The sequence below is a fragment of the Aquarana catesbeiana genome, linkage group LG07 (genome assembly GCF_042186555.1).
Source record: "Aquarana catesbeiana isolate 2022-GZ linkage group LG07, ASM4218655v1, whole genome shotgun sequence".
Lineage (NCBI taxonomy): Eukaryota > Metazoa > Chordata > Amphibia > Anura > Ranidae > Aquarana > Aquarana catesbeiana.
Genome location: NC_133330.1, coordinates 293,072,570 through 293,099,293, shown reverse-complemented (window position 1 = coordinate 293,099,293; position 26,724 = coordinate 293,072,570). Strand labels below are relative to the sequence as shown.

At 41.6% G+C, this 26,724-nt stretch overlaps 1 protein-coding gene across 1 annotated transcript in view; it reads right to left on the bottom strand.

Annotated features, from left to right (window-relative positions):
- Positions 1–4,499: 4,499 nt before the first annotated feature.
- The window catches only part of LOC141102565 (calreticulin-like), a 62,568-nt gene continuing 40,343 nt past the window's right edge, over positions 4,500–26,724 (bottom strand). The window contains exons 4-9 of the mRNA XM_073591478.1: positions 22,041–22,135; positions 20,654–20,863; positions 15,180–15,293; positions 12,444–12,587; positions 8,789–8,881; positions 4,500–5,467 (exon numbers count right to left, since the gene is read on the bottom strand). Coding sequence (XP_073447579.1) covers positions 5,234–5,467; positions 8,789–8,881; positions 12,444–12,587; positions 15,180–15,293; positions 20,654–20,863; positions 22,041–22,135 — 890 coding nt within the window. The 3' untranslated portion in view covers positions 4,500–5,233. The remainder of the gene's footprint in view (positions 5,468–8,788; positions 8,882–12,443; positions 12,588–15,179; positions 15,294–20,653; positions 20,864–22,040; positions 22,136–26,724) is intronic.

The window sequence follows — 26,724 nt, the reverse complement described above, 5'->3', positions numbered from 1 at the left end:
GTACGTCATCACGCTCGAAACTATCGGACTTTGGTGGGATCGTGTGTAGGCAAGTCCGTTTCGTCGGAACTCCGTTGAAAAGCCCTTCGGAGTTCAGTCCGACGAGAAGTCCGCTCGTGTGTACACGGCATTAGGGGACTTTGGAGAGGAGGATCTTACCAGTTCTAAAAAGACCTTGCTAAGAAAAGTATTTTTTTTATGCTAAAAAAGCCTTAGCACTCAAATAGAAAGATCCTTCCCCCTCTTCCATCCAATTCTGGGTGGAAATGGTTAACAAAGCATTACCAATGTTTAAATTAATGTATGCCTCTAAGGGATGGAAAATTTGGGCAGGATGGATCACTTCAGTCTCTGGTGATATTAATGTTTAAGACATGATGGGGTGTGGTATATTTTCACGTGGAGATGGGTGGAGTACTGACAAACATATGGGAGGTTGATATGGCTTCTATCTGTTTGTTCTCAGTGTGGAAACAATTACTATATCTATTAGGTCTGTTGTTGTTGTTGTTTTTGGTGTGGAAACAATTACTATATCTATTAGGTCTGTTGTTGTTGTTGTTTTTGTTTGTGTTTTTCTTCTACTTTCAGTTTTTTTATGCTCCAACATTAACTGGTTGGACTAGCTACAAAAATACTTTACGCTTACTCATTTATTAACATATGCGAATGTATAAATTGGTATATGCTTTGATGTTGCATGACTATGTAACCGAATGTCCTTATACCTGTGTCCTGCTTTTTGCTTTGTACATTGTGGATGCTGTTATCATTGTTTTGTGAAACATCAATAAAATTGACCCTTTAAAAAACTTACATGACCAGTTCTCTTCCAACCATATATGATTTGTGGCATAATTCAAGTTTGTTAATTTTTTTATTTTATCTAATACTGCGTGACACTATTTAATATATTATTTATTAAAATGTATCCACAAGAAAAATGATCACACTCACAGTAGTTGGTGCTCGATCCTGGGGCTATGCTAAAAAAAAAAAGGTATCCTGTGTTTAATACCGGCTCTCCCTGCCTGGTGCAGGTATTCCGTACGAGGTGACATTCACATGCCTAGACCTGCCCAACAAGTTTTGTCATAGGACATCGTTATTATTCATTTGGGCGGGTCTAGCCCCCATATTCCATAGTCAGTTCCCAGATCTTGTTTAATGTCATTAAGCCATTTAGTAGATGAACCTTGCAAAATTTAAGTAAAAATTTAATTTATTAAGTTAAACATTTTTTTCAGATCAATTGATAATTTAAAATATAACAGTGACACCTTACACTTGAGTTTTTCTGTCTCTGATTTTTGCATTTTTAATATTTAGTATACAAAATAATATACGGTACGTTAAAGCTGAACTTTAGGCATACTGTATATAAAAGATAAATTAATGCAGCTCAGTGTTTGTTAAAACATCACATCCTCAAATTAGATTTTTTTCTTAAATACAAGCAGTATAAATACTTGACTTTGATGTGGTCTCAGCATGCTGAAGTCTCCTGTACAGCAGGGCTTAGACTTGGGGAAGATAAAAGCAGAACAATTATCCAATAATTACTGTGGCGGTGCAGTGAGCATGCAACTAGGAGGAGAGAGCTGAGAGATAGAGGGATGAGCTCATGAGTCTGTTGCTTTTCTTTCATTGTCCGGTCACTAGGTGGGGGAAGAACAAGGCCTGTAAGGCATTCTGAGCTGCAACAGAAAAAAATGTATTCTTCCCTACCAGGACTGTGTTTTGCAACAGAACTGTGCAAATCTCATGACTGGGTAGACAAAAATACAAATCGTCTTTCAAATCAAACTGCTCATTCATATATATATATATATATATATATATATATATATATATATATATATATATATATATATATATATATATATATATATATATAATCTATTTGTTTGCCTGGAGTTCAGCTTTTACTACAAAAAAAAACTTAAATAAATTATAACAGTGCATTATTGCATATTTTTAAATAATAACCATTATATGTATGGTATACTGACAAACTACACTTCCTAATTATAAATAATGCATGCCATAAAGAAAGCCATGATAAAGATTATCATATATACTTGGCCTACCAAATTCAATAGGAACTAGTGATACTGTATTTACAAAAGGCCTAGTGAGATGAGCTATCTGCATTACTGAGCCAGCCCATAAAACAGCTGCCTCTTCTGGGTTACAGGTACAATTAAAGTATAACTAAAAGCAAAACTTTTTTCTTTTTCGTTTTGAATGCAGTGGAGAGGGATTAGAACGCTTGTCAGTTTTTATTGCCATCTGTGCCACGGTTAAGGAGATTCACCCTCTCTATTTGTCTTGTTTACCATTATCATTTGAAGTGAAAGTAATAGAAAATTTTGGGTTGTCCCCGGAAAAGTAATAGGGGGAAATCTTTCAATGGGGACATTAGTTCTGGTGACCTGGGGGGTCCCCAAGGAATTCCCTTAATTTACAGGGACATTCTCTCACTTCCTGTTTAGCTATGGGACAGGAAGTGAAGGGAAATCTCTGCAATGGGACATAGATGGCGAAAGAAAATCTGACAGCGTTTATAATTCTCCCTTACTCTATCCAAAATGAAAAAAAAAAGTTCTACTTTAGATCTTTTCCTGAAATTAAAAACAAAATCGTTGGTGGAGCAGTAATTGTCAAATTATCTGTGTAATTAAACTTTACCATTATCGCACCAGTCACTTAAACTTATATAGCCACTACCAGCGCTTTACCACTAAAGCATTTTACGTTTTGGGTGGAGATCTTCTTTACATAAGGAAAACATAGCTTTATAAAATGAGCAACAAATATGCTGCTTGAGAATAACTGACGTTAATTAAAACCACCACCATATGGCCACCCAGGGTTCACTCTCTTCAGTTTTTTTTTCACATCTCAGTTGGAGTATATCTTCCCAGATAGCAGGAATAACTTGCCACAAATTTGTGGCAGTGTTGAATTGTAAGTCTGTTAAAGCAGATGTCCACCCAAAAGTAGACTTTTCATCTCATATGATTTCTCCCCCCCCCCCCCCCGGTGCAACATTTGACACCTTTTGGGGGGTGAGGGAAGCAGGTACCTTTTTTTGACAGGTACCCTGTCCCATATTCCGTCGGACCTCACCGCGGCGAGGTACGTCAGAAGTTCGGCCCCTCCTCCTTCCTCCTCCTTCCCCTGCTGCCCGGCCAGTAAGAGAGCACAGCACGCTTTGGCAATGGAAGCGACAGCACCCGACAGCCAATGGAAACATCAGCTGGGATGATGAAATAACTGTATTCCAGGACGGGTAAGTGTCCTAATATTAAAAGTCAGCAGCTATAGTATGTGTAGCTGCTGACTTTTAATTTTTGGAGGGGGAGGGGGGACACAGCTTTAAATTGCTGCACATTTTCCCTGGCAGGTTGTATACTTGCAGAGCACTTAAAGCACAAGTCTCAATTGACACTTTTCCAATTTGTAGCAAATTTGGGTGGCAAGTCTCTAGCAACAGCAAAGTTACAGTGGTGAGTCTACAGCAAGAGTTCTGCAAGTCTACAGCATGAAAATTCAGCCACAGTGACCCCTGTGGTTTGATGACTATTGCACAACATAAGGCCCCTTTCACACTGAGGCGCTTCTAAACTGCCAGTAAGGCCACTTTCACACTGAGGCACAATTGTGCAACAAACGTGTGAAGCCTGGCAAGTCTAGGAATAGCTTAGCAAGTCATTTTCAAACTTGCAACACAATTGCTTGCTATCTGGGTTGTGTTGAGCTGAGGGCTGTAGGAGACTGCTTATAGGAAAATATGTACACTTATCATTTCTCCTTCATTTTCAGATGACTGCAGCCATTCAATTTTATTATGAGGTAAGCTGCGCCAAAGCTTGTCATCACTCTACTGGGAGTTGTAAACTGATCGGTTATTATAAGCAACATTGACTTCTCTGTTTTGACACGTGTATTGCAATAACACAGTAAAATGCATGTTTTACTGTACCATTTATTTCTGCAAATTCAGTAATGCATGTTAATGTACCATGTGGGTTGCATTGCAGTGCCATCATATTTTGAACAGAGAGACAATTGTTTAGTGCTGGCTGTGTCTCTGCTTTTGAGATTTTTTCCTGTTCCTGTTCCACAGACATAACAGTAAAAAGAAGTAAAACTCCCAAAAATGTACAGAAATCTGGAACAGGTGTCTTGACTATAAAAGTTCCTTTCCTGGTGACAATTGTAAAAAATATTAGTTTCCAACTTGGTGAAAGGAATAATAAGGTCATAAAGTTAAGCAATGGTACATAGGGAGCAATAAAGACTTGTCCCTTTCCCAACTCTCCCCAAAACCGGAAAAATAATTTTAGATTGAGCCTTAAAACCAACTTTACACTACAAAGTGAGGTAATATATATATATATATATATATATATATATATATATATATATATATATCTATGTATATATATGTGTATATATATATATATATATAGATATATATAGATATCTATATATATATATATATATATAGTAAATTCATGCTCCCCCATGCCAAAGTTCTGCAGAAAAAGGAAAAAGGAAAAGAAAAGGTTGTGGGGGTGGGATTAATTAGTAAAAATATACTTACCTTACCCCTGATTATTGTACTACAGTGGCAGATGTCTATATCATTCTAGCGAAATCCAAGGAATGATGGGTTCCCCCAAAAATCTTGCCAGAAGGATAGTGACATCAAACTCTGCCCTGTGAGTATATTTGCTTTTTTTATTTTTATTTTACTTCACCATTTTGGCATGGGGAAGGAGTCCTCAATAAATAAGCAAACTTTTCTAAGCGCATGCCCGCTTTACAATATGGTAATGGTGCAATAATGATATTGTATATTAACATACTAATCATTTGTGTAAGGAGTAATGTTCAGGCAGGTTGATATGACACAAAATATATAGTTGCATGGTATATGAAGACCTTCTCTTTATGTGGAAGGACACTAACAAATACATTTCCAGTTTTGCATCAGATTAACAAAAACATAGGTTTCTAGACATCTGACAATCCCCAAGAAGTGGGCTTATTTAGTAACAGTGGAAAGCACAGTGGTGTCTTGTCAAACATAACATCCTGGATTGAGCAATTTATGTTCCTGATTGTTTTTATTGGGTTACTGATCACCTCTGGCTTTTGCCTCGTATTATTAAATAAGCCCTAACACATATCTTTCTCTAATTCTTCTTTCTTGGGTTGGTGTTCACAACTCATCTTTAGGATGTGAAGGCTCTGGCAGCTGTGGCTGTTCTACTTGTGGCTCCAGTCCATACTGCTTTCGTAACCTTTTACGTAGTTTTGACTTCCTCTCTTTTTCCTGTCTTTCCAGTTCATCAAGCATTTTAAACTCTTCCTCAAGCTTCTTATATCTCTGCTTCTTTTCATCCTTGGCATCCCTCTCTTCATCTTGTATTGTTTTCATCTTCAGTTCTGGTTCCTGTAAGAGATTAAAGCTCAGTTGAAGCCACAAAAGTAGATATTCAGTCATATAGACATTGTACCGACAACCTCCATTTTCACAGTCGTACCTGCACACTTCTCTTACAGCAGTAGTGCAGGGTGTCTAAGTACAACTGTGCAGTCCAATTGACGCAAAGTTAGACCTACTACACTTAGGCTTCGTTTTGGTAAGCATTGCATGCTGAACGAGAGAAATCAGTAGATTCCTTCATTAATTGATGGAAGACAGGGGCAGCATCAGATTGAATGAAGTCATTGTGCAGCTGATATCCTGCACGGCTGATTTTCCGGGTGAAATTTGTGATGCTGACATTTTCAGGACTCAGCAATGATGCAGGAGTCAGGGGAAAGAACTACGATGCTTTGTGGGGACATTCAAAACTCCCTTAACTGTTTAGAGAGGTGAATATTCAAAGTCTTCGATTACAGGAAGCTCTTTATGTGCCAATTCCAATAAAAAGCCGATGTTTTATATCAAACTTTCTCCATCTGGAAAATCCACCTATACATACTGCATCTGTTAAAGTGTTACTAAACCCACAACAGTAAAATCAGTCTGTAGATGCAGTAAAGCTTGTTAAACTCACTGTGGAACCTAGGGAATTAATCCTGCGTATTGTGTACAAAGGCTGTTTGATCCTGTCTTCTCTGATCCTGCCCTTCTTCCACTGCCCCCAATCCATCTCCTGATAGTACAGAGTCTTTGGAGTCAATCTGTACATGTGCAGTTTGTTGTGTATTGCTAGAGTTTTTTTCTTTTTTCTTGGGAGGGTGCATGTGATCGGCACAGTGCCAATCAGCACTGTTCAAACGGGGGTTCAGGGGTCATGCAGCCTTAATAGGACAGTCAGAGGAGAATTAAAACTGATCTTACAAGCTTTAACCAGTGCTTGGCCAGACACAAGACTGCTATATGCTGCTGATAAGAAAAGGTATTTAGCAGTTTATATTTACTAAAATAATTGCATTTCCATGTTCTGTGTGCTGTGAGAGACCAGATATAGTGAATACAGGGTCCTGGGTTTAGTAACACTTTATATCCACCCATCTCTACTATGACATGTATCCATCCAAATGAAGAGATTAGAGGTATTCTGCCCACCAGTACATTGGATTCAAATAGCAGTACCCATCGCTGTCAAAATACACTGATCAGCAGCTGCAGTGGTTTGGCTTCAGCCATTGAGTGATGGAAAATATTCCAACATGTCCCATCAACAGAAATTGATTAACAATCAATCTCTGTCAAGCAGGGAAGCCCACACACTGATCAAAATGTAGCCAGTTCTTGCTTGACTGACCGAATTTCATTCAGTGTATCTGTTATATGATTGGTTGTTGGCGATGACAACTAGACATGTGCAGAGCAGAAAATTTAGTTTTGTTTAGTTTCCGATAGATATAGTATGTTACTAATTTTGTTTAATTGATTCGTTTTGGAAATTTGTTTAGCTTAGTTTCATTTAATTAACTCAATGAATTCCAAACTTTTGGAACGATCCAAATTTGAATCCGTCGAAATATGATCGACCGATTAAAATTCTGTGTGCAGAATAGTTGGTTGTTGAGGAGCAGACAGGGAAGCTGTCCACCGCATCCTTAGCAACCGATGAGTCATCAGCTGTTAGCGGGCTTCCCCACTGAATGCTGAATGTAAACAAAAGAATGACGGCAATTAAAAATTCAGAAAAAACAGTGTGGGGTCCCCCACTAATCCATTCCAAGCCCTTCAGGTCTGGTATGGATTTTAAGGGGAACCCCATCCCAAAATCTATACCAGACCCTTATCCGAGCAGGCTGCCCGACAGGACTCCCCCTGAATCATACCAGGCCACATGTCCCCTCACCCCAAAGCACCTTGTGTCCATGTTGATGGGGACAAGGGCCTCTTCCCCACAACCCTGGCCAGTGGTTGTGGGGGTCTCAGAGCAGGGAGCTTATGGGAATAACAAGGAGCCCCCCATGTGAATGAGTATGTACCCCTACCCATTCACCAAAAAAGTGTAAAAAGTGAGTAAAGACACAACATGTTTTTACAAATGTCCTTCGGTGTAGACCCATTGTCAGTCATGATGCCTGCCACACCGCCAGGCCCAGAAAAAAACAACCTGTGGTCTCATTGAAGGCTCCCGCCGTCTGCCTGCTCCTACTGTACGTCTGACATTTCTTAAATAGCTAAGGGGTGGAGTCACCCGATGATGTCACCAGGTGACTCTGCCTCATTGTGATGTCATCAACTCAGCCTGCCCCGGTCAATGACGTCATAAGAAGGCATGGACACTCGGTGACGTCCAGATTCCGATAAGCCTCCAACCCACAGACCCCCACAACCACTGCCCAGGCAGAGCCCCCCATCCTTGTTAAAGGGGGCTTGCAGATTCTGGGCTGCATGCTCAGATAAGGGTCTGGTATGGATTTTGGGGGGACTCCACATGTTTTTTTCAAATAAATTTTGGTGTGGTATAAATTGGGGGGGACCCCATGCTGTTTTTTTCAGAATTTTTTAATTGCCGGCATTCTTTTGTTTGCATTTTAGCTATCAGTGGGGAAGCCCGCTGACAGCTGATGAGTCATTGGTTGGTAAGGACGCAGCTGCCTACTTCCTTGCCTGCTCCTTAAAGCGGAGCGCCGCCGAAAATTTTTTTTTTTAAAGTCAGCAACTACAAATACTGCAGCTGCTGACTTTTAAAACATGGACACTTACCTGTCCAGGGCTCCCGCGATGTCGGCACCCGAGGCCGAACCGTCTCTCCGTCCTCGGGTGCTGCCGCCTCCATCTTCAGTAAGGGAATCAGGAAGTGAAGCAGCGCAGTCGCGCAGCGCAATACGGATGGTCCCTGCTGCCTCTGGGACCGGTGTGTTTCCCAGCAGGCAGCGGGGAGGGAGCAGGAAGTGGCGTAAATAACCGCAGATTCTGCGGCTATCTATGCCGGAAGTGAGTACAGATACCTGTAATATACAGGTATCTGTACTCCCCTCCCCCCTGAAAGGTGCCAAATGTGTCACCGGAGGGGGGGAGGAATCTGATGAGTGGAAGTTCCACTTTTGGGTGGAACTCCACTTTAACAAGCAGCTATTCTTCACACAGAATTTGAATCAGTCGATCATTTTTCGACTGATCCGAATTTGAATCTTTACGAAAATTTGGAATTCATTAGAAAATGAATATAAAAAACTAAATTAAATGAATTTCAACAAAATTTGTTACTATTTCATTCGCAGATTCGGATACATCTAGTCCAGTGAGAGCAGTTTTATTTGTACACAGATATAAGACCCTGACTCCATTGTTCCTTACCCTGCTTACACCCCACGTCTCGTTTCCAATTTCCTCAGCTAAAATTTCATCATTTGTGATGAGGAAGTTGTCAAAAATCGTGCCTGATTTCACCTAAAGAAACAAAATAATATGTTTATTTAAGAGGAATTTAACATGCTTTTTTATACTATGACAGTAAGGTTGATTTATGGAAGCTGTAAAACAATGGAGCTGCTACCCATCTAAAATATTGAGTTAAAGAGGAACTGCAGTCTGCTCACATAATTTGTAATAAAAACATATTTGCCATTCTGAGGCTTCCCTGCAACCACGTTGCATATTATTTTATATATATTGTGACTCTACTTGCCAAATATGCTGCAGAAATCTCCATCCACTAAGTCTGGCTGCATCCATTTTAACTGTGGGCAGCTGAAGCTGCTGCCTGTTCACTTCCTGAATTTACACAGACACACAGAGGCACACCTCCAGCTTTGCAGCTCTCATTGGCCCTCTTATGACTCATCCCCCCTCCCTTCCTGGCAAACTCTCACAAGAGTGAGAGAGAGCTGTGCTTGATGTCATAAGCCTATTCTTTTTAACAGACAAGAAACAGGAATTGAGCTGTAAAAGGTATTTACTGGCAGAAAAAAAATGTTTTACAATCCAAAGTTAAAACAACAGGGGCAGAGGATTTAATAGATGGAAAGTTGAAAAAAAATGACTGAAGTTCCGCTTTAATGAGTATTTTCACAGAGAAAGTTTCCAACGTGGAAAATGGTTCCCACTTTATCATATGATCAACGCCCCATGTGTCAATAGATGTTATAAGAGGGACATGCTCAACTGGTAGTGAAAGTGGTAAACCCTGCACGAGACAGGAACACCTCGAAACAGCCCAGGAAGGCCTTGCACAGCAAGTCCATAGCATAAAACAAACTAAAACATCTGCTATTTCAAGCCACTGACTAACCTCCACCCAATGGGATCCCCAAACAAATAGGCAGCACATGTATCTGTTTCATGTTTTGTCAGCAGTCAGCCTTTTTACCCAGCAGAAGGCTTCCACAGCAATGGGAGTGAGAGAGAGAGACCTGAGCATCAGTCAAATATGAGAACCTAGGGATGGAGTCTTTATCCCAGCCAAAGCTCTAGAAAGCCTTCAGGCTCTGTACTGAAATTTCATAAGAAGTCAGAAAAACAAAGCCTAGTTTTCCCGATAACAGACACAATCCTAGGACCCCTCTTCATGTGTAGGTGAGAAACCTAGGTGACACATATATTCCATCCACATGCCTGTCAGCCAGTGCCTCACAATAGTGTATAGGATAGGGATGGGCGAACGGTTCTGCTCGAGCATGAATTTGGGCTTGCGTCAGTGCAGTTTTACTGCAGTATATTATAGTGTATCAGTGGAGTGTGTCTGAGTAGTGGGTACTCAAGTTAAAGTGCACCAAACACCACTTTCCATTGATTAACATGCAACCATGTACACATTTCCACATCTTTATTACATTTTGTTAATAAGCAGCTCCCCCTCCCCATCATGTTTGGGGGGACAACAAGAGAGGCAGACATTCCCATGGCACTGTGAGGGGGCCAGCAGTGTATGTGTCCACAGGCAAAGGTGGATGTGGTCAGTCCTCAGGCGGGGCATCATTTCCTCTATTTGGTGATGTTGCCCGTGCTATCTAGCCCCATCATGCAGAGGAGGTGGTGGACTGGCTTAATAAACCATCCTCATCCTCCGTCACCCAAGCAGAGACTAGTGTGCAGTCCGCTGCAGCTGCCAGAGTGGCTAAAACTGCCTACTGGTCCACAGCTATTCCTGGGCCAAAACTTGCCTAGTATGCAATTGAGCTGCTGAGCTGCCCTGCATCCAGCGTGCTTTCTGAACGGGCATTTAGTGCTGCTGGAGGTTTTGTTGCAGATGATAGAATGTGTCTGTCAACAGACTCCATGGACCATCTGACATTTATGAAAATAGTCCTGGATTACCAGCAGCTATGGAGCTCCTGATGCCTATGTCGCCGATTAAGTGTTTTTGGGATGTGGAATCTCTGCAGGACTTCTAGGCTGCCTAGCGTTGTGGGTGTTGATTTTATCTGGAAGAATGTTTTTGGTGTAGGTTTCATTGGCACAATTAACACCCAAAGACCGATTTTTCCACACCTGTTTGACAGGTGCATATCACTGCAATTTAACAGCAAGGACAATTCTTGCTTTCATCAAGAGTACCTCTTATAGCAGGGATATGCAATTAGCAGACCTCCAGCTGTTGCAAAACTACAAGTTCAATCATGCCTCTGCCTCTGGGTGACATGCTTGTGGCTGTCAGAGTTTTGCTATGCCTCATGGAACTTGTAGTTCTGCAACAGCTGGAGGTCCGCTAATTGCATATCCCTGTCTTATAGGGTTATGGTGTGAAGGCGCCACCAACATCCAAAGACCAAGTTTTCCGCACCTGTTTGATATCATTTCAATTTTTGACAGCAAGGCCAATTCTTTCTTTCATCAAGAGTACTTCTTGATGAAGTAAGGTGTTACGGTGTGAAGGCACCATTGACACCCAAAGACCAATTTTTCTGCACCTGTTACTTCCATCCAAAGTCTATGGAAGAGACACCAGAATTTATCCAAAAAATCTCTAATCTTGTTCCCAGTGCACAAAATTTGGGGCCTCAACATACATACAGAAAATTTCATTTTTTTGGCTTTATAAATGCAATTATTGCTTCAGCAGCTTCTATACACAATACAGATGTGCAACTTTACAGGTAGACTAAGGGGACCCCCCCCCCAGGCACTATATTGAAAGTAATTTTTCATTTTTATGCTTTCACTTTAAGCATTAATAAAGCGCTGTTCATTTAAAAATTATGTTTTTTACAAACTTTTTTTTCATTGATACATGTCCCCCAGGGCAGTACCCGGACCCCTATAACCATTGTATGCCCAATTACTTGCATATAAGCCTTCAAAATGGGCTTTTTACAGTTCGATCCCATAGACTTAAATGGGGTTTGTTATTTGGTTCCAAACTTTCGCGATGTTCGAAAGTTCTGATGCGAACCGAACAGGGGGTAGTTTGGGCCATCCCTAGTGTAGGATTCTTAAAGTGTAAGTCAAGGGTAAGGGAACACATACGGCAAAAATGCTGATGGGGTTTAACCAATCCCTACGCTATCTGAGAACAGATTTAAGATTAGATGAGTTTAGCCCGAACTTCCACTTTAAATGGATAGAAAATTGATCAGATAGATGGGGAATTTGGGGCTGCTTGCAACAAAGTATATCTAAACAAAAATGTTTTTCTATTTTGGATTGGTTAAACCCCGGTCTGGTATTTTGCTCTCTGTGTTCTGAGATTTACCTTCACTTGCTGTCCTGTAGCGGGAACACATACAACAGTAAAAACCTCACAAGGGCTCTAATTCTTCCCCTATGCCATCCAAAGCCAATAAGAAAAAGTCTGAGATAAGATTAAGCATTAAGATACATATTAAAGTCAAATTCTACCAACATTAAAAGCCAACCCAAATACTCTGACACCGGGATCTTAATACTGGAATTTTAGAAAGAAACACTGTAAAAAGCCAGCAGCTGATTCACCTGGGTGAATTTATTATTTGCACCTATAGTCTTGGCAAAAAGTAAGGTATATAGTTGGCAACAGAGGATATTGTGAACTCACCTGCCAGAGGTCTAAGCCAATAACTCCAAGTTCGTCATATCTGTATAATGTGTCATCTGGAACATAATCTGGATTGTCCATGTCTGGCTGAACCCACACACCTTGGTAGTTTGGATTATCTATTATTTTTGGTACCCATATTCCCTGTCCATTGAGATGAGAAACATAATTAAATGACTCATATTATAGAATAATAGTATTGTGCAATATATTTTGATATCTCTTGCATTACCCTGTTTTCTAGCTTGGTTGAAACCAGGACCCCCCTAGGAAGATTAGGACATTTCTATCTCAAGGTATAGTCAGTATTTTGCAGCAACAGTTTCTGTGAGCCTTTTTACTGGCATGAATAAAGTTTATTTAAACAATGGATTCACAAGGTACGTGGCCGCACTTAATATTTTGATGGGATTATAATAAGGACTGTGGATCTTTGACCTGGGGAACTAAACACAACCAACTAGCCCTTTCGTGGCAGGGACACATTTTTGTGGGCTAAAGAAAATGGAAAGCATGCTGCATTGATTGGTAGCCATGGTGGGTGTTCCTAAAGGGCGTGGCTTATTGTGGCACACAGCATCAGCTTCCTTTGTGGCTGGCAGCATTTGATCACATCTTAAAAAAAACCTCAGGAAATTGGTGCTGGAAGACTTTACCCTGCAAGACGCAGCGATTGAAAGGTCTGAACAGGGAGCAGGTAGCTATATAATACGCAACATGTGCCACTGACTGCAGGTCCCTCGGTGATCTGGCCATCCCAACGTATCTTAGTACTAGTTCAGGGGTCAAAGGCTGCCCTTTCCCCTGGCTCAGTCCTCCCCTAGGCCAGTGATGACGAACCTTGGCACCCCAGATGTTTTGGAACTACATTTCCCATGATGCTCATGCACTCTGCAATGTAGTTGAGCATCATGGGAAATGTAGTTCCAAAACATCTGGGGTGCCAAGGTTCGTCATCACTGCCCTAGGCTATATTGCTTAAATCTATCCTAGCAGGCGCAGAACATCAAAAAGGTACTCTTCAGTCAGGATTGAACAGGGGATGCACTGGACACCTCAGCTGCCATACTGCTATGTGCTGGGTGTGCAGTGCACCCCTGTGCCTTTTACAGAGGAGTGGGTGTCTCTCCAGACTCACCTGTCCTCTGCCTATCCATTATAATGCATGTGCTTCCAAAGTGGAGGCTCTCAAAATTTAAAGTTAGGAATACTAGGGTGCCTTGATGGGGCTCTGTAACTTACGCATGTATTTGCAAATGAGGGCAAACTAAACCCCTGTTTTTAACGCATACTGTTAGACAGGTCAATTCGGTTGGTTACAGGCTGGTCGGTAAGTTGAGCAGGGAATTTCTCTGGTTTTGTATTAAAGCACAACTGTAGCCAACTGTAGCCAATGAGCTCAATGTCATCAAATAAATGCTGCAGTTAGGCTAAAGTCAGAATGTTCACTTGGTTTACCTTAGGCTGGCCGTACATGCATCAGATGAAGGAATCCTCCCCACTGTGTTAATGTATTCTGACAGTGAGAACTCGTCTGCTGTCAGAATACAGTGATCAGCACTGTAGCCTATTGGCTGCAGCGCTGACTGAAGGAACATTTTTCAAAAAGCCTTTTTGAGAGGAATTCATCATTAGTCTCTGTCAAACCGACCAAATTTGATCTATCTATGGCCAACTTTATTGTGGGTTCTCTGTAATCTGCCTTACAAACAATCTAACAGAGTCAGTAGGATAGTAATATGATTATACATTCAGGATCCTATGTTGTGCAACTTCCTATCTCTTCTTTCTGCTTTATCAGTCATATTCGGATTTCCAATGCAGACCTGAATCTGATTGGTGCCTGTAAGAAACTTAGTACCAGGGCTTTTTTTCAGCAGGAACGCGGGGGGACGCGGGGGAACACCGTTTCGGCACCTCCAGCTCTGAATGTATGTAATGGCAAGGGGTGTTGGTGTTTACAGGAGGGTCTATTGATGCTGGCTCCTGGGGGATCTATTGTTGCTGGATGGGGATCTATTTTTACAGGGGGAGAGTCTATTGTTGCTGGGGAGGTCAGTTGTCGCTGGTGGGGGATCTATTGTTGCTGGAGGACTCTTATGCTACTGGGAGACCATCGTTTCTGTTACTATTGAGGGAGAGGTCTATTGTTGCTAGCTGTTCAGGGTCTATTGTTGCTGGGGGTGCTCCATTGTTGCTGGCTACAGGAGATCTATTTTACTTCCTATCATTAACAAATTACATACAAATTACTTAGCACCACAAATTGATACTTGGTTCTGTATCCATTACTGAGAGATGGGTAGGAGGTGGAACCAAGGAACGGTGCTCAGAGGTGTGTAGAGAGTGGAACCAAACAATGGTGCTCAGAGGTGGGTAGGAGGTGGAACCAAAGAATGGTGCTCGGAGGAGGGTAGGGAGTGGAACCAAGGAATGGTGCTCGGAGGTGGGTAGGGGGTGAAACCAAGGAATGGTGCTTGGAGGCGGACACAAGAGGTGACTCAGAAGAAGGGAGTTCCTGCACCTATTCTCTGAGAAAAAAAGCCCTGCTTAGTACCAACACCTTTTCACAGTTTTACAAAATAGAAATATGTGTGTTTTTATGTTACAAACCCATGGTGTTTATAGAGTACTGTTTCTTTAACTTATTAAATAATACTGTTTTTGTTATTTTTGTGAGCTGATTTACTAGAGGGCTCTATCTAGAAGTCACATGATCTGTATAAAATTGCCTACTTTGTACTTTGGATTGGGAATCATTGGTGGTTCCCACTGCCCATCCATGGCAGAGTCCCAGTCATGGGGTTCCTTTGCTTCTGGATCTTCAATTAACTCTCTCTCGTCCCAGTCCTGCAAAACATAAACAGAAAATACAAAAAATGTATACTCTACATGTTATGAGCTTTCTAAATTTTATAGAAAACAGTAAAGCTGGCCATACACTAGTAAAACGTAGTTCGAGAATTTTCTTTTTGGGTTGGTGTTTGTTTGAGACCACAGTGACAAGAAAATCTGGAACAGGGTGGAAATTTTTTTCTCAAACTAACAACATTTCCAACATTGTATGCGATTTTCACTCTGTAAAGTCCATTCGCTCTAAAAACAAATGCTAAATGCAGATGAGTTTTTGAAGTACTTTTAAATTACATTTCTCAAGTCATTCAATGTTCTGAGAATTTTCGCGCAACTTTTCATACAAATGATCGTATTAAATGTACATTTGAAAATCTACCATTGTTTGGCCAGCTTTAGGCTATGTATGCTTTTTAAAAGGGTGTAAACAAACTGATATGGAAAAAAGTAAGAAACAAAAAATCCAAGGTATTATTATGGTGCCTGTGCCAAGTGGCTGACCTCCGCTCGGCACAGGGAACGAAAGCAAGTTGGTGTAGCGGTGTCTATGTCAGTGAATTCCAGCGCCATTGGCCAGGTATGCCATATACATAGTTATATTGGTCCAAGCTCGACTATTTAACTATACCTAACATGACAATACCTGGAATTCTTCTTTGGTTTTCCTGTTCTACTTATGACTTATAACTAAAGGCAAACTTTTTCTTTAGATTCTCTTGTTCTATTGGTTTTGTTTACTATTATTACCAAAAGTGCAAATAAAAGAAAATCCACAAGTTTGTGTTGTCTTCAGAACAGGAATAGGGGAAATCTTCCAAAGGGAACATTAGTTCTAGTGATCCTGGTGACAACCCGTTATTCCCTCATTTTGAATCTCCTTTTACTTCTTTTTGACTATTGGACAGGAATTCAAGGGAGATCCCCACAATGGGACACAGATCACCAAAAAAGGGCTTTCTTATTCTATCCAGAATTTTAAAAAAAAAATTGCCTTTAGTTGTACTTTAAATTGGTTGTAAAGGTTGAATGCACGAAAGTGAAAAAATTCCCCTCTCGATCCATCGGTTTGCACGGAAGCCTCGGCTGTCCCGGGTCTCTCTTTCCTCATTGTCTGAGACACAGCAGTGGGAGCCATTGGCACCCATTGCTGTCAATCACAGCCAGTGTGCCAATGTAGAGAGAGCGGTGGCATTGGTGGGAGGAGGGGGACCCGAGAAGAAGAGGATCTGGGCCGCTCTGTGCAAAATCATTGCACAGAGCAGGTAAGTAAAACATGTTTTTTATTTGAAAAAACAAAACAAAAAAACCCCGAACCTTTAGAATAACTTCTGACAATCTACTTGTGAAATGCACAAGTAGATTGTAGCTTTTCTTAAATAGCTTTGAGTTAATAGAACTCTCTGGAATTGTACTGTCAATACAATACATACATAAAAGGTATGTATGTATAGATAGATATTGCTGCAGAGGTTGAAGGGGTGGGGGGTCAGCCTGTCAGAGCTCAGACCATACACCACACACTGCATCAAATTGGTCTGCATGGCTGTCGTCCCAGACGGAAACTTCTTCTAAAGATGATGCAAAAGAAAGCCCACAAACAGTTTGCTGAAGACAAGCAGACTAAGGACATGGATTACTGGAACATGTGGTCTGATGAAACCAAGATAAAGGTATTTGGTTAGAATGTTGGTGTGAAGCATGTGTGGCGGCAACCAGGTGAGGAGTACAAAGACAAGTGTGTCTTGTCTACAGTCAAGCATGGTGGTGGGGGTGTCATGGTCTGGGGCTGCATGAATGCTGCCGGCACTGGGGAGCTACAGTTCATTGAGGGAACTATGAATGCCAACATGTACTGTGACATACTAAAGCAGAGCATATACACACACACATATATATATATATACATACACACACACATTCCATTGTAGCTAATTGTTTCAAACTCTGCACATTATTCTAACAAAGGCATAAACTTACAGTAAGCCGCTAATAGGGCATTTCTGCTAATTATGTAAATTGGGATGCTATGCTGACACTGTCCTCAGCAAATCTCCCTACACTACTAATTTCAGCTGCAGTAAAATGAAAAAATGCTTACAGAGAGAGGGGTGAATCCTTTCCAGAATAGAACAGTCAATAGCTAATGTGTCAGCCACTTTGAAGTTGTAAACGCAAAAGTCTTTTCTAAGAGCAGGGTAACCACTTCCAGACCAGCCGCCGCAGTTTTACTGCGGCAGGTTGGCTTGGCTGGGCAAATCGGCGTTACATTACGTCGCTTTTCCTTCTGGCCACTAGGGGCGCGTGTGCGCCTGCAGCGTGTGCCCGGCGGGCACCTGCGATCGCTCGTAAAGAGCGAGAACCGGGATCTGTGTGTGTAAACACACAAATCCCGGTTCTTTCAGGGGAGTAGAGACAGATTGTGTGTTCATACTAAGTATGAACACCGATCTCTCTCTCCTCCTAGACAGTCCCACCCACCCTACAGTTAGAACACAGTCAGGGAACATAGTTAACCCCTAGTGTTAACCCCTTCCCTACCAGTGACATTTATACAGTAATCAGTGCATTTTTATATCACTGATTGCTGTATAATTGTCAATGGTCCCAAAAATGTGTCAAAGGTGTGCAATTTGTCCGCTGCAATATTGCAGTCCAGATAAAAATCGCAGATCGCCGCCATTACTAGTAAAAAAAAGATAATAATAAAAATGCCATAAATCTATCCCCTATTTTGTATATTTTGTAGATGCTATAACTTTTGCTCAAACCAATCAATATACGCTTATTGCGATTTTTTTTTTACCAAACATATGTAGAAGAATACATATTGACCTAAACTGAGAATTTTTTTTTTTTTAAATGTGGAATAATTATTATAGAAAAAGTAAAAGATATTGTGTTTTTTTCTAAATTGTCGGTCTTCTTTTGTTTAAAGCGCAAAAAATAAAAATCGCAGAGGTGATCAAACACCACCAAAAGAAAGCTCTATTTGTGGTAAAAAAGGACGTCAATTTTGTCTGGGTACAGCGCTGCACGACCGCTCCATTGTCAGTTAAAGCGGCACAGTGCCGTATCGCAAAAAATGGCCTGGTCATTGAGCAGCCAAATCTTCCGGGGGGCTGAAGTGGTTAAACAAGATGACTGCTATTACTTTCAATAGCTAGAAAACTGTGCTTTTTTCACCCCTCTGAAAAAATTGGATTCACTGTAAGGCTCCATTCACATCTGAGCATTTTGTAGCTTTAGGCTCCAGAACTCTCAGCATCCAAAATCCCATGTTTTTTAATGGTGGCTGCCTTTAATGCTGTCAGGAGACATTAGTCATGATGAAGCCTTAACACAGGTCTCCTAATGCATTCTGTTTTCCCTCCAAACATGCTGGATGTATTTGATGCTCTTAATCAAGTCATTAATTAAAGGTCCCACCCCCTCTCTCTCCACATTGGCTCACTGACTTTGATTGACAGCATGGGAGCCAATGACCGCAGCCAATGAGGACAGAAAGTCCTGGACAGCTGAGACTCTCGTGCAACATTGCTGGATCGAGATAAGGTCAAGATTGAGGTAAGTATTAGGGGGGCTGAGTGGGGAGCTGCACACAGAAGGTTTTTTATCTTAATGCATAGCATGCATCAGGATAAAAAACCTTCTGACTTTAGAACCACTTTAATGTTTAAAAAAGTCCTTAAAGTCAGTTGAACTTTTAAACTGCTCAGTACACAGCCTAAAATGTACCGTTTGACGAGCACTTCCTTTGTTGCTATCAGAGAGGTAGAAACTTAAGACCAGAACGAGTCCACTTATACTGGATTTCAACCATGGATCTGCTTCTTTGAAGGAAAAATCCCTTTACGGTAGTCACTTTACGGTAGTTCAATTAGAACCAATTTTAACTTCTATAGGTCCAGTGCAATCACAAACACATCGGGCTGTTCGTCAAGCATGACTTTGCATGGAGCTGACCCATGCATCGCATTCCTAGTTCAGTTGCTATTAAGCCCCATTGATTCCTCTCTCCGGTAGAGCATTCTCAGTGAGAGGGTAACATGGCTAGAGTAAAATGGGTAATGGATGCTCTTTTGTATTTACGTGTGCTCATAGCCTAAAGCTGGCGATACACTACTGGTTCAGCAGGGACCCACTAGCTGAACAAGAAGAAAATACACGTGTATAGCCAGCTTAAGTGGCGCCAAACTTTATAACAGCATAACCTCCTTACTATACCATTCTAATAGCCATATATTAAGGGGTGGGTATTAAAGTAAAATGATGTGCTAAAATCTTACAAAATATTAATGATATTTCAAAAGTCGCTTTCAAAACTGGAAAAACTGTAGCCTCAAATGAAATAATGTATTTTAATCCTTCCATGAAAGTACTTGATCAGGCACTTCCTGCTAAAGGGTGATAATGCTTTGTCCCTATCCCCAGTTGTGCTTCTATGCTGTCACCCTGTCACATCAAGTGGACTACAAGTGGCCATTTCATTGCACAGACTTGGTCCACTGTTGTCACCATTAGGAAGCCTGTCCTGAGAAACGCCATGCAATTATTACTCAGCATAGTAAATGGTTTTTGTCCACTTCACAGTCTAGTTATGTATCCATAAATAATCACTGAATATTCATTTTTTTAAATACAAGTTGGAGATCACAGGTTGGACATAGCTCCCAACTGTCCCTGATTTCAAGGGACTGTCCCTGATTTGGAACAAAGTCCCTCTGTCCCTCTTTCCTCCTCATTTGTCCCTCATTTTGGTCCAATCTATATAGTTTGCACTATCTGCACTTTGTAGCTTTCAAAAAGTGTTTCCCAGTGCTAAACCTTTTATTCAATTTCTAATTGGCTGCATTTCTAAATTTCAAAATCCAATATAAAAGGAATAGTAGTGGAAAAAAAAACACATAATTTTTTTTGTATAATTCTCCTTTAAGGGGACATGGCAGGGGTGTGTCCTATGCCTACATACCTTTTGCTAATAGCTGTCCCTCGTTCCCATCTCAAAAAGTTGGGAGGTATGAGGTTGGGATTAAAGATGATGTTCATTAATGGTGCATTGAACAAATCGGAAATGCTAAGCTGCTATATGAAATTGCAATTTCCTGGTTTTGCAAGTGTATGAATTACAAAGCTGGCGTTACAGAATTACAAAACACCCATTAATGGGGAAAAAAAAGGTGTTGTCCATCTTCTCGATTGTCCTCTTTTACAGCACAAATTGTGCTGCAGAATGGCATGTGTGTAAACAGTAAGAATTTGTTTCATTGCTAATATAGTCAATTTTGGGAGGACAGTGAATATAGTAATTCTGCTAATAAATTTACAGTTATCAGTACAGTAACGCCTTTATTTCTTACATCTGGCCTTAGCTCATTGGGGTCCTCAATCCTCTCTCGATCATCCCAATCCACAGGCCTTGTAGCATTTACGTCTTTGATTTTACGGGGCAGTAGGAAGCCAAAGTCATCCTCCAGAGTCCCATTTGACACCACCTCATTGTCAATCTTCACTGCATATGTATTGTTTGGACGGATAATTAATGTATACAAGTGGGTGCTTTCATCATGCTGTTCAGAAGAAAGAAAAAGCACTACAATTAAAAATAATACATTTTTATAAGGTGTGTGTTTTTTAGTTTTGAACAGTGGAGAAGGGTTAGAACCTCTGTCAGGTTTTAATTGCTCTCTGTGGCCCCACAGGGGAAATTCATAGTGACGGGATAACCAAAATATTACAATTGTTATCAGATCTGGAACTGAGGAGACATTTTTCAATGAGGGCACCTGTTCTGTGACAACTGTTTAAGGGAAGATTCCTGCTGTGACTCTGGTTCAGAAAGTGAAGGGTCATCTTCCAATGGTACACAGCCAGACCAAAAAAACCTGCCAGGGCTTTATCCATTTTCTACCCCAGCTTTTTTTTAACCTTTTTAGCCTTGAGAAACCCTTGAAATATTTTTCAGGTCTCAAGTCTCATTAGGGGTCAGTGGATAGATGTCCCCTCCCCAACCTTAGATCGGATGCCAGTCACAATGCCACCATTACTCATAGCTAAAAAGATAATTGTGTCATGCTTCTGAAGTTACCAAGTGGTGTTAGCTCTGGAAGTATGCAGGCACCATCAAATAGAAGGTCTATCATCCACAGCTAAAGGAACCCCTTAGCAACCTCTGGAGAAACCTTAGGGTTCTACAGAAACCTGGTTGAGAATTGCTGCTCTACCCAGTCCTAGACTACACACAGTTTTGGCTTTAGATACACTTTAAGGCTGGGTTCACACTAGTGCAAATTGGATGTGGGTTTCCCAATTTTCATGGCAGGAGATTGCGACTGGCTCTCTATAATGCCGGTTCACATATCTCTGTGGTGGCTGAGGGGCTGCTTGCACAGGAGTCCTGTGCATCTTTAGATCCATTTCAGGGCCGTATTCAGGCAAAAATTCATCCTGAAATGGAGAGCAGGGACACGCTGGACCCCGGCTGTGAGCCGCATCCGTCTGCAGTGTGAACCCAGCCTTAACGACATGTGACATGTAGTGCAAGCTATTATCTAGCTATTATCTAGCCTCCAAATTATAAATTATATATGTGCAGATGCACCCAGGGTGCTTCGGATCCCAGGGCCCTCTGTTTTTCAGGTCCCGGTTGCAATTCTTGGTTCTTTCATACATGGGTAAGTATATTTTCATACTTGCCCAACAGGCAAACACTAGCCTACTAACACACCTCATATTAGAGTTCCATACCATGCATGTAACATTCTTCTTAATTAAATGATGTTTCTCCTTATAATTCAGAATAATATGGACTTTCTCATGGACTGTACCACATATGTCAGGACCTGTAAAATGTGACAATAGAAAGTATGTGTCAGTTGTCATACTGTATATATATTTATACTGTATATATTTATTTATTACAGGTATTTATACACATATTGTTCATCCACATAAAAAAAAAAAATATTCAAAAGTATTGGGACATCTGCCTTTGCACGCTCATGAACTTTAATGGTATCCCAGTCAGTCCGTAGGGTTCAATATTGAGCTGCTCCACCCTTTGCAGCTATAACAACTTCAACTCTTCTGGGAAGGCTGTCCACAAGGTTTAGAAGTGTGTCTATGGGAATGTTTGACCATTCTTCCCGAAGCGCATTTTTGAGGTCAGGCACTGATATGGACAAGAAGGCCTGGCTCGCAGTCTCCACTCTAATTCATCCCAAAGGTGTTCTATCGGGTTGAGGTCAGGACTCTGTGCAGGCCAGTCAATTTCCTCCACCCCAAACTCATTCATTCATGTTTTTATGGACCTTGATTTGAGCACTGGTCCAAATCATTTGCTGCTAGGGGGATTATGGTGTGGGGTTGTTTTTCAGGGGTTTTGCTTGGCCCCTTAGTTCCAGTGAAGGGAACTCTTAAGGCGTTAGCATACCAAGACATTTTGGACAATTTCATGCTCCCAACTTTGTGGGAACAGTTTGGGGAGGACCCTTTCCTGTTCCAACATGATTGCGCAACCCTGAAAACAATTTTCAACTGGTTCATCAGAAACTTGCTGAAATTCTAACACTGGGGTTGATTTACTAAAACTGGAGCGTGCAAAATCTGGTGAAGCTCTGCATAGAAACCAATCAGCTTCCAGGTTTCTTTGTCAAATTGAACAAGCTAAAGTTAGATACTGATCAGGGCCGGACTGGGCATAAAAACCAGCCCTGGAAATAATTTCATAGCAGCCCCAGTGGCTTGTGTTGGTTATCCGCACTCAAGGCAAGTAATTTGCGCCACTAACCCGCGGACATTTAGCACTCCGAGTCCCTTCCACTTGTACAGTATATTTAGCATAAGGTACCCTTATGGTACCTCTTATGATGTACCACTCTTTCTCTTTGTTCTCCTTTCTTTCTCTTTTATCTCTCTCTATCCTAATGTCTTGCTTTTTTTCCCTATATATCGCCCTCTATCCATCTGTCATGTTCTTTCTCACCCGCTTTCTTTGTTCCTCCCCCTCTTTTTATTCCTTCTCCTCCTCTTTGTTTTTTTTTCCCTCTCTCACCTCTATATCTATACACACACATACACTGTATGTATTACACCTATATGTATATTGCACCGAATGAATAATTGTCTTTTGGGGGAGGGTGGATTCCAATGTGAAATGTGCCTTAGCCATAGCGCCCACCATAAAGCATCCTCCCTCTGTACTGGTCCAGGACTGGGGGCTGTAATATACTTCTGCTGTGGCAGATGGGGAAGTGTGTACACTGTGAGTGTATTATGTGTGTGTCCTCTCCTGCAGGGATTGCAGACACATTACAGGAGATGCTCAGACAGTGCAGCCATACTGCAGAAGATGGTCAGAGGCTGCAGATATAGTGCAGGAGATGGTCAGAGACTGCAGATATAGTACAGGAGATGGTCAGAGACTGCAGACATATTACAGGAGATGGTCAGAGACTGCAAATATAGTACAGGAGATGGTCAGAGACTGCAAATATAGTACAGGAGATGGTCAGAGACTGCAAATATAGTGCAGGAGATGGTCAGAGACTGCAGATATAGTACAGGAGATGGTCAGAGACTGCAGACATATTACAGGAGATGGTCAGAGACTGCAAATATAGTACAGGAGATGGTCAGAGACTGCAAATATAGTACAGGAGATGGTCAGAGACTGCAGACATATTACAGGAGATGGTCAGAGACTGCAGCCATATTACAGGAGATGGTCAGAGATTGCAGACATATTACAGGAGATGGTCAGAGACTGCAGACATATTACAGGAGATGGTCAGAGACTGCAGACATATTACAGGAGATGGTCAGAGACTGCAGCCATAGTACAGGAGATGGTCAGACACTGCAGCCATATTACAGGAGATGGTCAGAGACTACAGACATAGTACAGGGGACGGTTAGGGATTGCAGACATGATTGATTCAGGAGATGGTCAGAGACTGCATTTAAAGCTGAACTCAGTGTACAGGTATATAGTATCGCAGGATTGCTCCACTCTATTTAAACCATCTCTGCAAGATCAAGTCAGTCATTTTCCTTTGAAAGTACAAGCAAGTGACAGAAAAAACATCACATCCAGTTTCCAAAATACAATTTTTTTGCAAACACTGAACTGCTCAAGATTAGATGAGGACAGTAACCATTTAATGGGTCTGTGAAGCTTTTAGCCTGATCCAGCAGTAAATCCTCCAAAAAAACAAACTCATCAAACAATCTGTGCAGCACACAGAGCTCTGGCTAAATAGCTGATTATAAGCTGAAATGTTTAACAGCCATGTGTCCCTGGTCTCATAGAATGTGTCCCTGGTCTCATAGAATGTGTCCCTGGCCTCATAGAATGCTGCTGCAGTGTCTTCCAGAGATCTTATCAGTGTTATCAGACAATGTGCAGGTCAGGTTAGGCAGATAAAAAAAGTAACCAGGGAGACAAGAATGAGGGGAGGCTGATCGGTAGCCTGCACACTGCCTGATCACATAGATATCTGGAATACACTGCAGCTGGCCAGCAACATGTTACTGTGCTCCAGACGATCCTGTTTTTTCCATTCAGCCAGAGTTGTGTGCCCTGGAGAAGTTGCATTGTTGTAGTCATACCTCCTTGTTTCTTGTATCTCCCTTCTGGCGTCCCCATTCAGTCTCACTCCAGCACTTACAGTCAAATGTGAGCATGGGAGGGCTAGACTGCCTGCTGACTGGCTGTGGATGGACGGGAGGAGGAGCAAGTCCTCCCTTGTACTCCCCTAAGCAGCGCTATTGGCTGTGGGTTCCCTACTACGAGAAATGATCAGTCCACTGCCCAGAGAACACACAGTGTCCATGCTCCCTGCCACCTGCATTATCCTCCTGCACACCACAGACCTGCCTGCCACACGATAGCCACGTGCTCCTCTGTCCCTCCGCTACTAGAATTCATTTCCTCAGCCAGCCCCGCCTCCTCTTCACAGCTCCTAGCTGACAGCGGCCCCAGGATAGCCAGCCTACCAGGAAATCTCCCGCTATCCCGGTAGGCCAGTCTGGCCCTGATACTGATTGGCTGCCATGCACAGCTACACCAGATTTTGCACTCTCCAGTTTTAGTAAATCAACCCCAGTGTATAGCAACTTAAAAGTACTTCTTATGTGATTCTGTTAGATTATGTTAGTAACATCAGACCTACTGGGAAAGGATTCATGCAAGTAGTATGTTTTCTCTGGAAGGCACTGCCACATAGAATGGAGCCGCAATATTAAATAAAATAAAAATAAAAAAACGCAGTGAAGCGGTTACGTTTTTAATATAATGGATAATATTATAATTGAAATGTTTGTGAAGATTTAATTTTTTCCAGATCATGGTTAAGCAATTAGTATTTAGTCACATCCAACTAGACTTGCTCTAAACTCTAAGCAATGAGGATGTTTCTCTACTTATCAGTAACTTCGTCTCACATTTTAATGAATGTCAAGAACATCTCCCAGCATGTATAGCTACACTGGTAGCTTATTCACCTTAATCACCATGTATGTGTCATGGTAGATGCTGATTGTTCAAGGATATGACAGGAGGTGTGAAAGTTTGTTAAACCAATCTAATCTATTTCCATAATCCAAACACCATGGTGCCATGAAGTCTGGGACAGGTGGAATCAAGGAATTATTTGTATAGCATACTTATATTGGTCAAGCTTGGCACAATATACGTGTGCCAGAGGCCCAAGGGCCCCCCTGACCCCCCCCCCCAACTTCTATCTGAGCCCAGGCTTCCAATTCTGGGAGGGCATCCATAGACATCCTTCCAGAACCCTACCTCCTGTGTGCGCCCTGGGGCACACATTCAGTGCACTCTGTGACACCTAATCACAGACCGAGATAAAGGGCCCAGTGGCCCTTTACCATGTGATCAGCTGAACACATGTATACAGACTTGACGGTTATCGGAAGTCCTTTTCTTCCCACGCTGTGTCTGTGTGAGGAAAGGAGAGCCATTAACCTGCAAGACTGTCAGTACATTGTTTACACTGATAATCAGGGCACTGATCATCAGTGCCCTGATAATAGTTACATAGTAGGTGAGGTTGAAAAAAGACACAAGTCCATCAAGTCCAACCTATGTGTGATGTGTCATTATTACATTGTATATCCCTGTATGTTGCGGTCATTCAGGTGCTTATCTAATAGTTTCTTGAAGCTATCGATGCTCCCCGCTGAGACCACCGCCTGTGGAAGGGAATTACACATCCTTGCCGCTCTTACAGTAAATAACCCTCTACGTAGTTTAAGGTTAAATCTCTTTTCTTCTAATTTTAATGAGTGGCCACGAGTCTTGTTAAACTCTCTTCTGCGAAAAAGTTTTATTTCTATTGTAGGGTCACCAGTACGGTATTTGTATATTGAAATCATATCCCCTCTCAAGCGTCTCTTCTCCAGAGAGAATAAG